The sequence below is a fragment of the Cetorhinus maximus genome, chromosome 5 (genome assembly GCF_964194155.1).
Source record: "Cetorhinus maximus chromosome 5, sCetMax3.hap1.1, whole genome shotgun sequence".
NCBI lineage: Eukaryota > Metazoa > Chordata > Chondrichthyes > Lamniformes > Cetorhinidae > Cetorhinus > Cetorhinus maximus.
In genome coordinates this window covers 114933259-114947156 of record NC_135883.1, presented here as the reverse complement: position 1 = coordinate 114947156, position 13898 = coordinate 114933259, and the positions used below count along the sequence as shown (strand labels likewise).

General features: G+C 43.1%; 1 protein-coding gene across 1 annotated transcript in view; it reads left to right on the top strand.

Moving 5' to 3' along the window:
• Window positions 1–13256, top strand: part of LOC144681129 (uncharacterized) — a 117426-nt gene extending 104170 nt beyond the window's left edge. Inside the window, exon 5 of the mRNA XM_078542858.1 lies at window positions 12146–13256. Coding sequence (XP_078398984.1) covers window positions 12146–12906 — 761 coding nt within the window. The 3' untranslated portion in view covers window positions 12907–13256. The remainder of the gene's footprint in view (window positions 1–12145) is intronic.
• Window positions 13257–13898: the final 642 nt, after the last annotated feature.

Below are 13898 nucleotides of genomic sequence, written 5' to 3'. Positions count from 1 at the left end.
TGGGTGGGAGGGAATGATTCCAACAGACCAGCCTTATAATGATATGCTGATGTATTACAATGAGATTCCCGACGTCTGATGGCGGGAAATGCAGCCCACCATCGGCGGGTGGAGTGGACAATCGCAAACTGGTTTCACAATGCCGTGAAACCAATTTTTGGCATTCCTGCCATATTTATCTGCTCACGCCACCAAACTCGCCCGAAGCCAGTGGGCACAGAAAGTCCCGGTCACAGATTACATTACTTGTCTTCTTTCCTTAAACTTCTAAAGTGCCTATAATTAAAAGCTCAAAACAAAGTTAATTGCCAAGAAAAAACTTAGCATATTTAACACAATGCAAAAGGAAGGCTGCTTTTGCACAAAAGAACAGCGCAATCAGTGCTTTGTCTTTGCAGCTTGGTAAAACGTCAATCTCTGCAGCCACAGTGTCAAAAGAGACAGAACACTACAGCCAGCTTACATTTCCCCTCAACCTTTCTTTTATCTGGAAGAGATAAATTAACACCATAAAATCCCAACACTAATTGCTCCTCACAGAGCCACAGCTTAAGTTTACATAATATTAAACTGACACAGACACACTCAATAATCACATGCACACTTTCATATTTCCATGCAGCCTAGAAATGTGACTATAATGAGCTCAAAGTGCTAAATAACACATTAAAACTTACACACATACATTATTATCAGAAACTTCCTTTGCATTCTCCATTCTTGCAACATTTGCCTTAACATCTTAAAACCTAAGGTAGAACTCAAAATACAAGCAAGCTAGATGAACAAATTATGTTAGTGGTTTTGATTCCCTTTTCCTTCAACTGCTTCTAATTTTTTTATATACAGCAACCCTAACTCCCACACCGCACCCCCCTTCCAGGGTTTCCCTATGCTGTCCAGCTGCCGGAGGCAAATATCCTGCCTCACAGGTGGGTGAAAAATACTCATCCTATTTTTTCTTAGCTTCCGGGGATTCTGGGGATGGCCCCACCGTACGTACTATTCCCTTCTGCAATTACACCTGATGCTGACTCTCAGACACTTAGTTAACCACTGTTCCCTGTCCAGCTCAAATCTTTCATTACCCTGTTTCAGGTTACCTTCTTCACAACTGCTTCACAATCACTTAGCTTCTGATCTCTCTCGTCCAACTTGTGCTTGAGTTTTACTGCCTTAACCACATACCTCCTACTCTGCTGCTGATATGCCAAACTGCTGTTCCCAAGGCACGCCTACAAGGGGGCCCCTGTTGTGCAGCCCTGTCTACCTGTTCATCCCCTGCCAGGATAACCTGTACCCACCTCTGTTTTAGAGGCAATTTCCCTGCCATGCATTTTGTGACAAACCCATCCAAAGTCCATTTTGCCATTTCTTTACCTTCATGGTCACCAGAAATCTGCAGGACTCTTAAACAGGGGGTCTCACTACCCTATAAAGTCCAGACCCCATACATGAAACATGATATGAAATGATATGACATGAAATGATATGACATGAAACAACTTTGGATACAATTTCCACTTTACGTGGAGAACCTTTATTAACCCACTAAGCAATAGTATATATTCACAATGCAAGTTGCTTAGTAAGACCCGCGTGCAGATGCTTGTTCTCAAGTGGTCATTCCACTGAACGAATTCTTCCATGGGTCTTCCCATGACAGACCAAGTCACACTTCCTGGCTGCTGCTATAGTAATGAATCAATGACTTTTTAAAAGTTTTTTTTTACACATCCTACTGTCACTATATGGTTCACTGGTTTTATTCAGCATATAATGAATCAATGGGCATAGAAGAACCATAGCTTAGCATGTGTGGCATGGGAGGCCCTGGGGGTGGGTGGAGTGCCATAGCTTGACATAGAGGGTGTGAGGGGGCATTGGGGTGGGTAGGGAGTATAGCATGGCGTGGGGGCATGAGGCAGCATGGATGGGCATGAGGAGTGTGAGGAGGTTTGAAGGGTGAGGGCTGGAGTGCCTTTGTGTTTTTATTTTAACTGGGATGAAGTCTCACAGCACTCAGGTGGAAATTTTAAACAGCCCGCCTCAGCACCTGGCAGCCCCTGTGGCAGCCCCTGAACTTCTACCCGGGTCAGTTGGCTCAATTGCATCCCACATCTGTACCCCGGCATTGAAGACCTTTGTGGGTACTTTCTCCGAACCGGGAATTTTCCAAACTCCCGCTACCTGCAGCAAGGATAAAAACTCAGACCTAACTATATATATGCCAACCTACTAAACTTGGAAAAGCTGACAAACAAGTTTTTAAAAAGCTGATATAGCCATAAAAATTGACAACTCAAGAAAACATAGGACTACTGAAAAACAGCCCTGAACAATAGCCTATAGTCAATCTCACTCCTTAATGGAAGCTGGAATTTGTTTTTTTTTATTACATCAGATTTCAGGCCTTTTAGTAATGATTTGGGACAACATACAGCAATGCAGTAAAATTCTGGATAAAACCCCTGGCGGGACAAGACATGTTCCCAAAGATAATCATGAGAATTTCAGAGAACCTAGCATACCTACATAAAGCTAAAAGCAAAATACTCTGGATGCTGGAAATCTGAAACAAAAACAAAAACAAAAATTGCTGGAAAAACTCAGCAGGTCAGACAGCATCTGTGGAGAGAGAGAAAGAGTTAATGTTTCGAGTCTGTATGACCCTTCTTCAGAATTTTTAATGTTTGTTTTTATTTCATACCTACGTAAAGTCAGTTCAGGTAATTTGATCAATGGTTCCTTCAATTGTAAAATGAAATTGGCCATATTACAATTCTTTAAAACATTTGACGTCATTTCCAGTATTTTGTAGGCACTGACTTTTCATTCCAAAAGTACATTCCTCTTTGTCAACACAACAGTGTAGGGAATGATGAGTTAGGGTTGATTCCATGGTCTGGTGCTATTAGTGTGGAAAGAGAAACATCTCATAAGAACATAAGAAATAGGATTAGACCATATGGCTCACTGAGATAAAAACAAAAAACTGCGGATGCTGGAAATCCAAACAACAATAGAAATACACTGAGCCTGCTCCGCCATTCAATAAGGTCATGGCTGATCTTAAGTTTTAACTCCAATTTCCTGCCTGCTCTTCATATCCCTTGATTCCCAGAGAGACTAAAAATCTTAGCCTTCAACGATGGAGCGTCCACAACCCTCTGGCGTGGAGAATTTCAAAGATTCACAACTGATTGAGTGAAGAAATCTCTCCTCAACCCTGTCCTAAATGATCACCGCACCCCACCCCTTCCCCACCGTCTTATGCTGAGACTGTGACCACATGTTCTACATTCCCCAGCCAGGGAAAACAACCTCTCAGTGCCATCCCTATGAAGTCCCTTCACAATCTTGTATGTTTAAATGAGATCACCTTTCAATCTTCTAAGCTCCAGAGGATATAGACTCAATTTGCCCAGCCTCTCACCACAGGCCAACCCTCTCATTCCCACGCCCAATCTAGTGAACCTTTACTGTACAATGCAAGTATCTCAAGGTGTGCCTAACTCAGGGAATGGCTAATGTGTCATTTCATTTAGCTCTTTTTGCTTGAGTGCAGTCTACAAAATTGTGGGTCATGTCAGAATTCTAACTAAGCTTTTTAAAATATTGTTTACATTTTGGTAACTAAGCAAGATCAGCAATAGATATGTGTTGTACAAACAGTTAAGGATGCAGCCCAAACTTGATTCTGATCTGTCTCAATATGGATGTTTATGCTTTGCTTCTATGAGTCATGAAAGTTATAAATGGGAATTCTACTGGTGAAGAACATTTGGATAATAACATGCAGGATTGTGGGATGCAAATTTAGACCTGCAAATTTCTACATTAGAAGGAGAAGTGCAGCTGACTCGAAGTGCTTAGGCCATTGAGAAACAGGTTAAATCCAAATTTGTTGCCAGCTGTGCCTTTACAACATTGATAGGATTCTAGAAAAGTCACAGTAGGTAACTTAATTTTATTTAAAAGAAATACTAATTTTTAAAAAAAACCATCACATAAACTGCACCAAAATCATTCACGGGATAACATATTGTATCTATCACAAGCAAAAACAGAAAATGCTGGAAAAACTCAGCAGACCTAACAGCTTCTGTGGAGAGAAAAACTGAGTTAACGTTTCGAGTCCCTATGACTCTTCTTCAGAGCTTTCCAGCATCCGCAGTATTTTGCTTTTATATTGTATCCATCATTCTGAAACTCTCCTGATGGCCAATTTGGTGGCTATAAAAGTAGAGTTTTCAGATGAGTCTCTTTCTAGTTTTCCCAGGTACCAGCTCTGTCTGAAAGCAAAGTGACTGCACAGACTTTTTGATTCTTGACAATATCTGATACTCTTTTTCTCTCCTACCGAGTTGAGTGATTTTGATGCTCTATGTAAAATAAAGCAAACACAAACCTTCACCACCAATTTACACTAATAAGATTTGCAACTCACTTCAGGGTGGAGAGGGAAAAATTTGGGAAGTTATCCTTCGGTTTGCAAAGAGCAAAATCAAAAGAAAGCATATGATCCCTCCCACAGATAAAAGTGTAGCTCCCTTTCTGGATCTCAGCATCCCTCCAATTCTGACCTCTTTTGCAACCCCAATTTCAATCGCTCTTTGGCAGCTGTAGCTTCAGCTACCTCAGCCCTATCTCTGGAATTCCCTGCTTAAAGCTCTTTGCCTTCCTCCCCTCCTTTAAAACCTACCTCTTTTATCAAGCTTTTGGTTGCCTGTCCGTATCTGTCCATGTGTTTTAATGCCAATATTTGTCTCATAAGTTGATAAGATGCACCCAAGGATTCTGCAAGAAGTGAGAGTGGAAATTGCAGAGCCACTGGCCATAATTATTCAGTCTTCCTTAGACTCAGGGGTGGCACCAGAGGGCTGGAGAATTGGAAATGTTACACCCTTACACCCTTCTTCAAAAAAGAGTGTATCGATAAGCCCAGCAACTGCAAGCCAGTCAGTTTAACTGCATTGATGGGGAAAGTCCTACAAGCAATAATTCGGGACAAAGTTAATAGTCACATGGACACATGCGGGCTAATTAAGGAAAGGCAGCATGGATTTCTTAAGGGAAAATCATGTTTAACTGACTTGCAGGAGTTTTTTGAAGAGAGAACAGAGAGGGTTAATGAGGGCAATGCTGTTGATATTGTGTACATGGACTTCCAAAAGGCATTTGATACAGTGCCGCACAACAGACTAGTGAGCAAAGTTATAGCTCATGGAATAAAAAGGACAGAAGCAACATGGATATGAAATTGGATGAGTGGCAGGAAACAGAGAGTGATGGTTAATGGATGTTTTTCAGGCTGGAGGAAGGTTTGTAGTGGAGTTCCCCCAGGGTTAGTGTTGGGACATTTGCTTTTCCTGATATATATTAATGACCTAGATCATGCTGTACAGGGCACAATTTCAAAGTTTGTGGATGATACAAAACTCTGAAGCATTGTGAACTGTGAGGAGGACAGTGTAGAATTTCAAAAGGATGTAGACAAGTTGGTGGAGTGGGCGGACAGGTGGCAGATGAAGTTCAATGCGGAGAAATGTGAAGTGATTCACTTTGGTTGAAAGAATATAGAGAGACAGTATAAAATAGGGGATACAATTCTAAAGGGGTGCGGGAGCAGAAGGACCTGGATATATATGTGCATAAGTCACTGAAAGTGGCAGGACAGGGTTGGGAGTGCGGTTAATAAATCATACGGTATCCTAGGTTTTATTAATGGGACATAGAGTACAAGAGCAAGGAGGTTATGTTGAACTTGTATAAGTCACTAGTTCAGCTTCAGCTGAAGTATTGTGTCCAGTTCTGGGCCTCACAGTTCAGGAAGGATATGAAGACATTATAGAGAGTGCAGAAAAGATTCCCAAAAATGGTTCCTGAAGTTATGAAGGTAGATTGGAGAAGGTAGGACTGATTTCCTTAGAGAAAAGGAGGCTGAGAGGAGATTTGATAGACATATTCAAAGTCATGAGGGGTCTGGAAAGATAGGGAGAAACTGTTCGCACTTGTGAAAGGATCTAGAACGAGAGGGGACAGATTTAAAGTAATTAGTAAAAGAAGCAGTGCTGATATGGGAAAGCTTTCACATGCAGTGCATGGTTAGGGTCTGGAATGCTCTGTCTGAGAGTGTGGTGGGGGCAGGTTCAATTGAAGCATTCAAAAGGGAATTAGACTTGTTATTTGAAAAGGAAGAATGTGTGCAGGATTACAGGGAGAAGGTGGGAGAATGGAACTATGTGAGCTGCTCGTTCAGAGAGCCGGTGCAGACACGATAGGCCAAATGGCCTCCTTCTGCACTGTAACAATTCTGTGATTCTGTGATGTAAATGCAAGGATTTTCCTTTTTTTCTATTATTGGGAAAGGGGAGCGGAGGGGAAGGGAAAATGATTTTGGACCATGGAGGCTTACATATCCTCCCAAATTAAGTTAACTAAAACTTTATTACAAAACGTTTGTGAATTTTCTTAACTCATTGTGTGCCCTGCATATACATACATGTCTATGAGTATCATCTTTTTGCCTTTAGTTAATGTCCCTCACCCTACCACCACCCTGGGTCAAATTGAGATCTGCCGGGATTCCTCAGACAGTAATTAAAGAGCATCAACTCCTGAACTGTTTCTGGCAACCAACATCATATATTCAGCCTCCTCACTCAGTCTCTTTCTCCCAATGCAATCCACAATTTGGACGAATACTGAACTTTTGCAATCAGCAGCTATTGAAATAATGAGCGTTCTTTTAAAAAAAATAAAGGGTAACAGACAATGAACAACAAAATAAATAGGTTAGTCAGAGTTGGACTGTTTATGCCAAGAAAATATTTTCAGGTGACATTGACACTGGACTAATGAATGCAATGTATCATTTGTCCTCTGTAAATGTGCAATGTTTCAACGCTTATGAAGAAGTGATAACCAGCAGTACGTTATGAGTTGATTTAAAATTACTTAGAAAAGGGGAGTTTTTGGGACCTCGAGTGAATGGAGGCCAGAAACAATGACATGTGTGCAAAATGCTGACAGTTGGCCACTTTAAATACAGCAATGGGGGGACATATTACCGCCCCCTCCCATCCCCCGACCTAAAAGTTGGTCAGCACCTCACAGACATGAAATCTGGCTGCCCCAAAGCCATAATACACTGGGGGCAACCTTCATTAGTGCAGACTGACACTTCACCCCTCAGGGACAAGATGTCTCACCCTAGAGAGCTGCCAGTCAATCTGATTGGCTGGCAGCTCTGTAGTACCAGCAGCGCCAGAAGACTGTAGTGGTCACTGCTGGGACTGCAACTAACCTCCATAAAGAAGAACAGATGCCTCCTGGACTTCGGGTAAGTCTGGATATTTGGGTGCCGCAGCTGGAAGACCCCAGTAAGGGGGTAGCGGGGGCGGGGAGCCAAGCTAGAGAGGGCAGGAGGGAGGGTCAAAGGCGTAGGGAGTACCATCTTAGTGGCACAGTGGACCCCCCTTAAAGGAGGCACTCCCCTTATCTCACAGCAGCCATTGCTGTCAACACTGCTCATCTTGCTCCTGCCTTCCCTTGCAGACCGAAAAATTGTGGTAGAGGCAGAATGAGGCCCCTATTTAATTAATTACCGCTTAAGGGCCTCATAGACCTAAGGGCGGGCAGGATGCCTGAAGGCTTACCTGCCCACACTCCCATAATATGGGGGGCAGTTTGGGGCTGGGTGGGAAGGTGGTAGGCTGGTCACCTGTTTTATTTTACATGACCCCCACCTTCAAATATGCCATTGGGGAGCCATAAAATTCACTCTCATATAAAATTATGCTAAAATCTCCCGTTTTTCACACATCTATCAACTTAGCTCCTCTTTGAATGGAAGCTTACATCTTGCCATTGACATGTTGATATGCCTGCCACGATACTCTTTTTTGGTTCATACTATTTAATTTCTGCATATGACGAAGTTAAATGCATTTTCAATTGCTGACTGTGATTCTCCTGGCGAGTGACCAGCACTAAGCAGTACGGCATGAGCACCTGCAAAGAAATGGAGTTGAGTTTATTAAAGGTTTACACCAGTTCTCACTGAATTTCAGCTTCCTTTACCTGTTAATATTATCAAATGACTCATAAACCATCACTGAACAGCAAATTGTGTGCCATTAATTTTTGTGCCTTCATTCAAAAATTACTGACTGAAATGAAGTTCTTCTTGCCACCAACCATCACTCTGTGCCTCTCATTATAACTGAACTTTTGGCTGGTGCCCATATCTTTATTATATTATCGCAATTCTCTTTCACTGGAAACATTCAAATACTGTTTCTATAAAATGCTATCTGCCACCTGAAGCACCAACAGAGTTGATGTAGTTTGATCTGCACAGGTGATTTCCAGAGATTAAGAACAATAGAGAGAAACTATGTGGAAATACACAGTGTATTTTGCACATTAAAAGTTTGTAAATAATCTGGATTTAGCAGGGAGTTCTATTCAAATATAAAGTAAAAACTGCCATCTTTCAGGGCACTGTACACAGAAATATAATTCATATATGAAAGAGCCTTTGCTCATTATTTTTAAAAATCCTGTTTTATCCTGCCAAAGGCATCGACTTTCACTGGGATCCAATTCTACAAACACCAGTATCTTTCTTCTCACTTCAGGCCTCAAAAACTTCCTCTCTCTGTATAACTTTAAATTACCTCATAACCTATTGCGAGTTCGGTATAAGTGTTGAACTATTTCACATTTGTAGAAGCAATATAATACGACTGAGACAAAAGCAACAATTGCTTTCGGTGTGAAACTTGCATTGGTTGAGGTCTGATACTCATGTATCTACTAAAACTTGACACTTGATTTCTCAGGAGCCCTAGCTTATGTAGGCCAAAACTGTTAATTATCAGGCTTTATCATAAATTGGATTTCAGGCTGATGGGAACTCTGGCAGTTTGCCCTTGATTACCTGTGTGGGTCTGGTGTGGATGTATAACACACTGTTGGAGTTAGGAGTTGATATCCCATTGAAGTTGGAAAAGTAATTTTTGGTAATCTGATGACCAAGAAATGATTACTAAGACAATGTGATTGGTAATAAAAAGAGATGGGATAATTATGAAGTCATAACATAATTAAACCATCATGCTAATGTTCTTGATGAACTGGAAAAGGAGAACAGGCACAGATCATTATCATTGTACTGTGAGTTATTCGGAGGAGAATTTTCATGTTGGCATGCGGGGTTGGGCCCCGCACGCCGACGCATAAAATAACACGCGGCGACGTCAGGCGTGTGTCCCAACGTCACCGCGCAACATTCAGATCCTTCATTCGGCAGGCGCGTGCTGGAGGCAGCTGCACACCCACAGCACTGTCAAAGGCCTGTTAAGACCAATTAAACTAATTATCAATGCTGCCCATCCAACCTTAACGTTGGTGAGCAGGCAAAGAGCCCAAGCAGCCTTCGCATTTTTCAGGAAATCTCATCCGCGGGCGGGATGAGGTTTCCTGAAGGTTTAATAAAATCTATAAATAATTAATTCACATTTCATAAACATGTCCCAGCTCATATGACACTGTCACATGAAGGGACATGTCTAAATAATTTTTACCTCTCTTTATTTAAATATTTCAATATGAACTTAATCTCCCCGAGGCTGCTCTGTGCCTCAGGGAGATTTCTGCGCTCTTTCACGGGCATGCGCGAAAGAGCATAGGCTCCAACGCTCCCTCTTCCCCTCCCCGCCCGCACAGGTAGTACTGAGACCGCTACCGGCTGTGTGTCACGCTGGGCAGGCCTTAATTGGCCCACCCACGTAAAATGGCAGGGCAGAACCTATCGCGGGCGGCGATCAGCTGCACGCCCGCCCGCCCGCACCTGCTCCCAACCAACCTGCCCGACAGGGAGAAAGTTCTCCCTTTTATGTTAACACATAACTCATCAATTCCACATGAGATTGAGAATAGCAAAAAGCTTAAATATTATATAAACCTGCTGCTGCTAATGTCACAAACCACCATAAATATTTGAAGTCCCATTTTATTCTCATCTGATCATTTGCTTCTGCCACATCCCTCCCTTCCAAAAGCACAGCCTATCAAACATCCTTCAATGCTACCCCCCGCACTGACCCTAGCCCTGAACTCACATCTTTCTCCAGTTTCTTTCCTATCTCCTCTCATGCCCTTCCTGAGCTCACCTTGTCCATGAGACCCACCTCCTGTTCTCTCTATCCTATTCGCAATAAGCTTCTGATCAACCAATCTCCCTCCTGGCCCCTCTGTGTAAACAGTTCTCTCTCTTCAGGTGTTGTCCCTTTCTTCTTTAAATCTGCTGTCATCACCCCTCTCCTCAAAAAAAAAACAACCCATTACCCCATCACCTTGCAAACTACCATCCCATCTGCAACCTCCCTTTCTTCTCCATAGCACTTGAAGGCACTGTCGCCTCCCAAATCTGTTCCCATCTTTCCTGGAATTCCGTGTTTGAATCCCTCCCATATCATAGTAGCAAACTGGCTTTCATCAATCCCAAACTCTGTTCCATAGCTGCCGACTCCGTCACTCTCCCTGGCTACAGTCTGAAATTAGACCAGTCCTGTTCGCAACCTTGGGTCAGAATTTTTCCCTTGTTGGGCGGGCTCGGCAGGGGTGGGCAGGGGCGGTCGGGAAGCTGGCCGCCGCCCGCGATCGGCTCCGCACCGCGATTTCACACGGCGGGCCAATTAAAGCCCACCCTGCGTGGATCACGAGCGGTAGCGCTGAACGCTGCCTGTACTAGTGGGGGAGGAGGGAGAGGCGGGCCTAGCGCGCAGTTCACGCATGCGCCAAGAAAGAGCGCTTCAATTTCTCTGAGGCACAGAGCTGCCTCAGGGAGATTGAAGCGCTTTTTAATAAAATTAACAAAGACAGTAAAAATTTAATAAAACATGTTCCCTCATGTGGCTCTGTCACATGAGATGGGACATGTTTTCAATTCCAAAATAATGTTTTTATTTAATGTGTATTAGCTTTAGGAAACCTCATCCTGCTCGTGGATGAGGTTTCCTAAAAAATGTAAAGGCCGCTTGGCCTTTTCGCCTGCCCGCCAACCGTTAGGTTGGACGGGCGGCATAAATTTCAAGTTAATGAGGTTGATAACGGCTTAAATAGGCCTTTTAATTATCAGCGGGCACGCAGCCGACTCCAACGCGCGCCCGCCGAACGAAACATCGCGAGACTGTGCAATGATGTCGGGATGCATGCCCGACGTCATCGCGCATCATTTCACACTTGGGCGTGTCGGGTGCACGCCCGCAAGCCCAGCGTAATATTCTGGCCTTGGTGTCACGTTTGATGCTAAGATGAGCTTTTAACCTCATGTCATGCCATCACTAAAACTGCCTATTTCCACCTCCGTAACATGTGTAACTTCGCTCCTCTCTTAGCTCATGTGCTTCTGAAACTCTCATTCCTGGCTTCATTTGACTCAGCATTCCAACTGGCTGACCTCCCATGTTCTACTCTCCATAAAATCTGGGGTCATCCAAAACTCTGCAACTTGTTTCTAAACTTGCAGCAAGTCCCTATAACCTCTGTGCTCACTGACCGACATTGGGTCTGGTCCTGATTTTAAAATTCTCATCTTGTTTTCAAATCACTCCATGGCCTTGCCCCTACCTATCCCTGTAATCTCCCCCAATCTCATAACCCTCTTTGATATCTGTGCTTCTCTAATTTTGACCTCTTGTGTGTTCCCAATGTTAATTGTTCCACTTGCTGGTCGTACTTTCTGTTGTCCAGACCCCAAATCTGGAATTCCCCTCCCTATATCCCTCTGCCTCTCTACCTCGCCTTCCTCCTTTAATTCACTCTTTAATACCTACCTCTTTGATCAAGCTTTTAGTCATCTAACCTATATCCGCTTGTATAGATCGGTATCATACTTTGTTTTATAATGTTTCTGTGAAGTGCCGTGGGATGTTTCATTATTTTAAAGGCGCTACAGAAATATAAGTTGTTGGTCAGTAGATCAGAGAACACAACTGGAGAAAAACTTTATGGTTTAAGATCAGAATTTAGTGTAGTCACAACCATGTTTAAGTGTAAAGGTCTTTCTCTGGGAAGGTTCAGTACAATTTTGCTGGTGAAGGGAATCACTGACAGTACTTCATTTTATTTGCAGACTCCGATGTGTCCGACTTGCTGAAGAATGCCGATGAACCTGGAAGCCTACTGGACACAGAGGATGGAGAGGAGGAATCTGACTCCCTCCCGGAACTTTTGCTTCCTTTCACTTGTCAACAGTGTGGCATGGTGCTGGACGACTGCGCGCAGGAGAATAGTTTGGTCAGCCAGCTGTGTCCAAGGTGTGTCTTTGATGGCTTGACCCAGGAATTAGGGGATGAGGGTGAGGAAGAGGACATGGGGGGAAGGCAAACCAGCCCAGGAAAAGTCGACAAGGTTTTCCCTTGCAAGCTGTGTACTTTTGTCTCTCAGTATTCCAATCACCTGGTGAGGCACATGAAAACACATAGTGGTGAAAAGCCATATAAATGCTCGCACTGCGACTATGCTTCAGCACATCTCGACAACCTCAAGAGGCACATCCGCATTCATACTGGCGAGAAGCCCTTCAAGTGCGATCGGTGCAACTATGCCTGCGGCAACATGGCTAACTTAAAGCGACATGAACGCATCCACTCTGGCGACAAGCCATTTAAGTGCAACATCTGCAACTACAGCTGCAACCAGAGCATGAATCTCAAACGCCACATGCTGAGGCACACAGGTGAGAAACCGTTCAAATGTCCCCAGTGTGAGTACACCACTGGACACTGGGACAACTATAAAAGGCACCAGAAGACACATGGATGGATGGATGAATCCCAGAAGGATTGCCAGGAGCAAAGACGAGAGTCAGGCATGACAAACAGAGCATTATAACCATGCATCGATTACTCTTTGTCAGGAAGTCTCATCAATAACTGGAACCAATATTAGTGTTACACATCCCTATGTGTGCGCACGTTTGGTCATTCTGTTTGGTCAAACATTGGCTGAACTCCTAGACTTGGTGACACATTTTTATCAGATCTTTATTGCGATTGTAAAAGAAAATCTGATTCATATGTTACTGCATGTTTCTGAAATACTTGAGTTATGGTCAAGCCTGCCCTGTAATGTGTGCTTGCTTCTTGTTGATATGGCAAAGCATGACATCCTGCAACAAACTTTGCATGTGTTACTATATTCTGCCTGAGTGCCACAAGTTTGTATAAAAACTCCTGGAGGCAGAGATCATGTCAGTTTGAGTGAATGAGAGAGTTAGCAAATTATGAGGTGCCATAAATCACTTATCTTACTTAGCAGGCAAGTTGGAACTTTTGAACTGCAGCCCAGGTTATGCTTCTGACAATCCAGATGAAGCATTGTTCCCCTTAAGATTTTAAATGAGTAACGTGATTGAGGCAAAGGGTGAAATAAATCCCCCTTTCACTGGGATGACACATCATTTTCACAGATTTTGCATTTTTTTTCTGGGAACACCATTTTCCACTGGAATCTATTTTCAAATGCATCTACTAATAATATATTCTGGGGGAGAAAAAAAACTTTGTTCATCCATTCTTACGTATTTGAACAGATTTCACTTGAAAGGAGAGCCTCATCCTCGTATTATCATAGTTTGCTGAATATTGCATTGTGAGATTGTCAGACTTGATGTTTACAGCCAGATCTTTATAAAACTAATCTGTCTGCTGCTATCTTTTAATCCACTAAATTTACTGCTTGATTTTGGAGCACAGGAATTTCTGATTGACAAGCAAGGGGCTCCTGCTGACAATCCTGTGGCAGTCTTTATGGTGTAGGTAAAACTGCTGTTCATGTAAGACCACAGGGGATTAGCTGCTGAGCTATGAAATCAGAGCAAAATA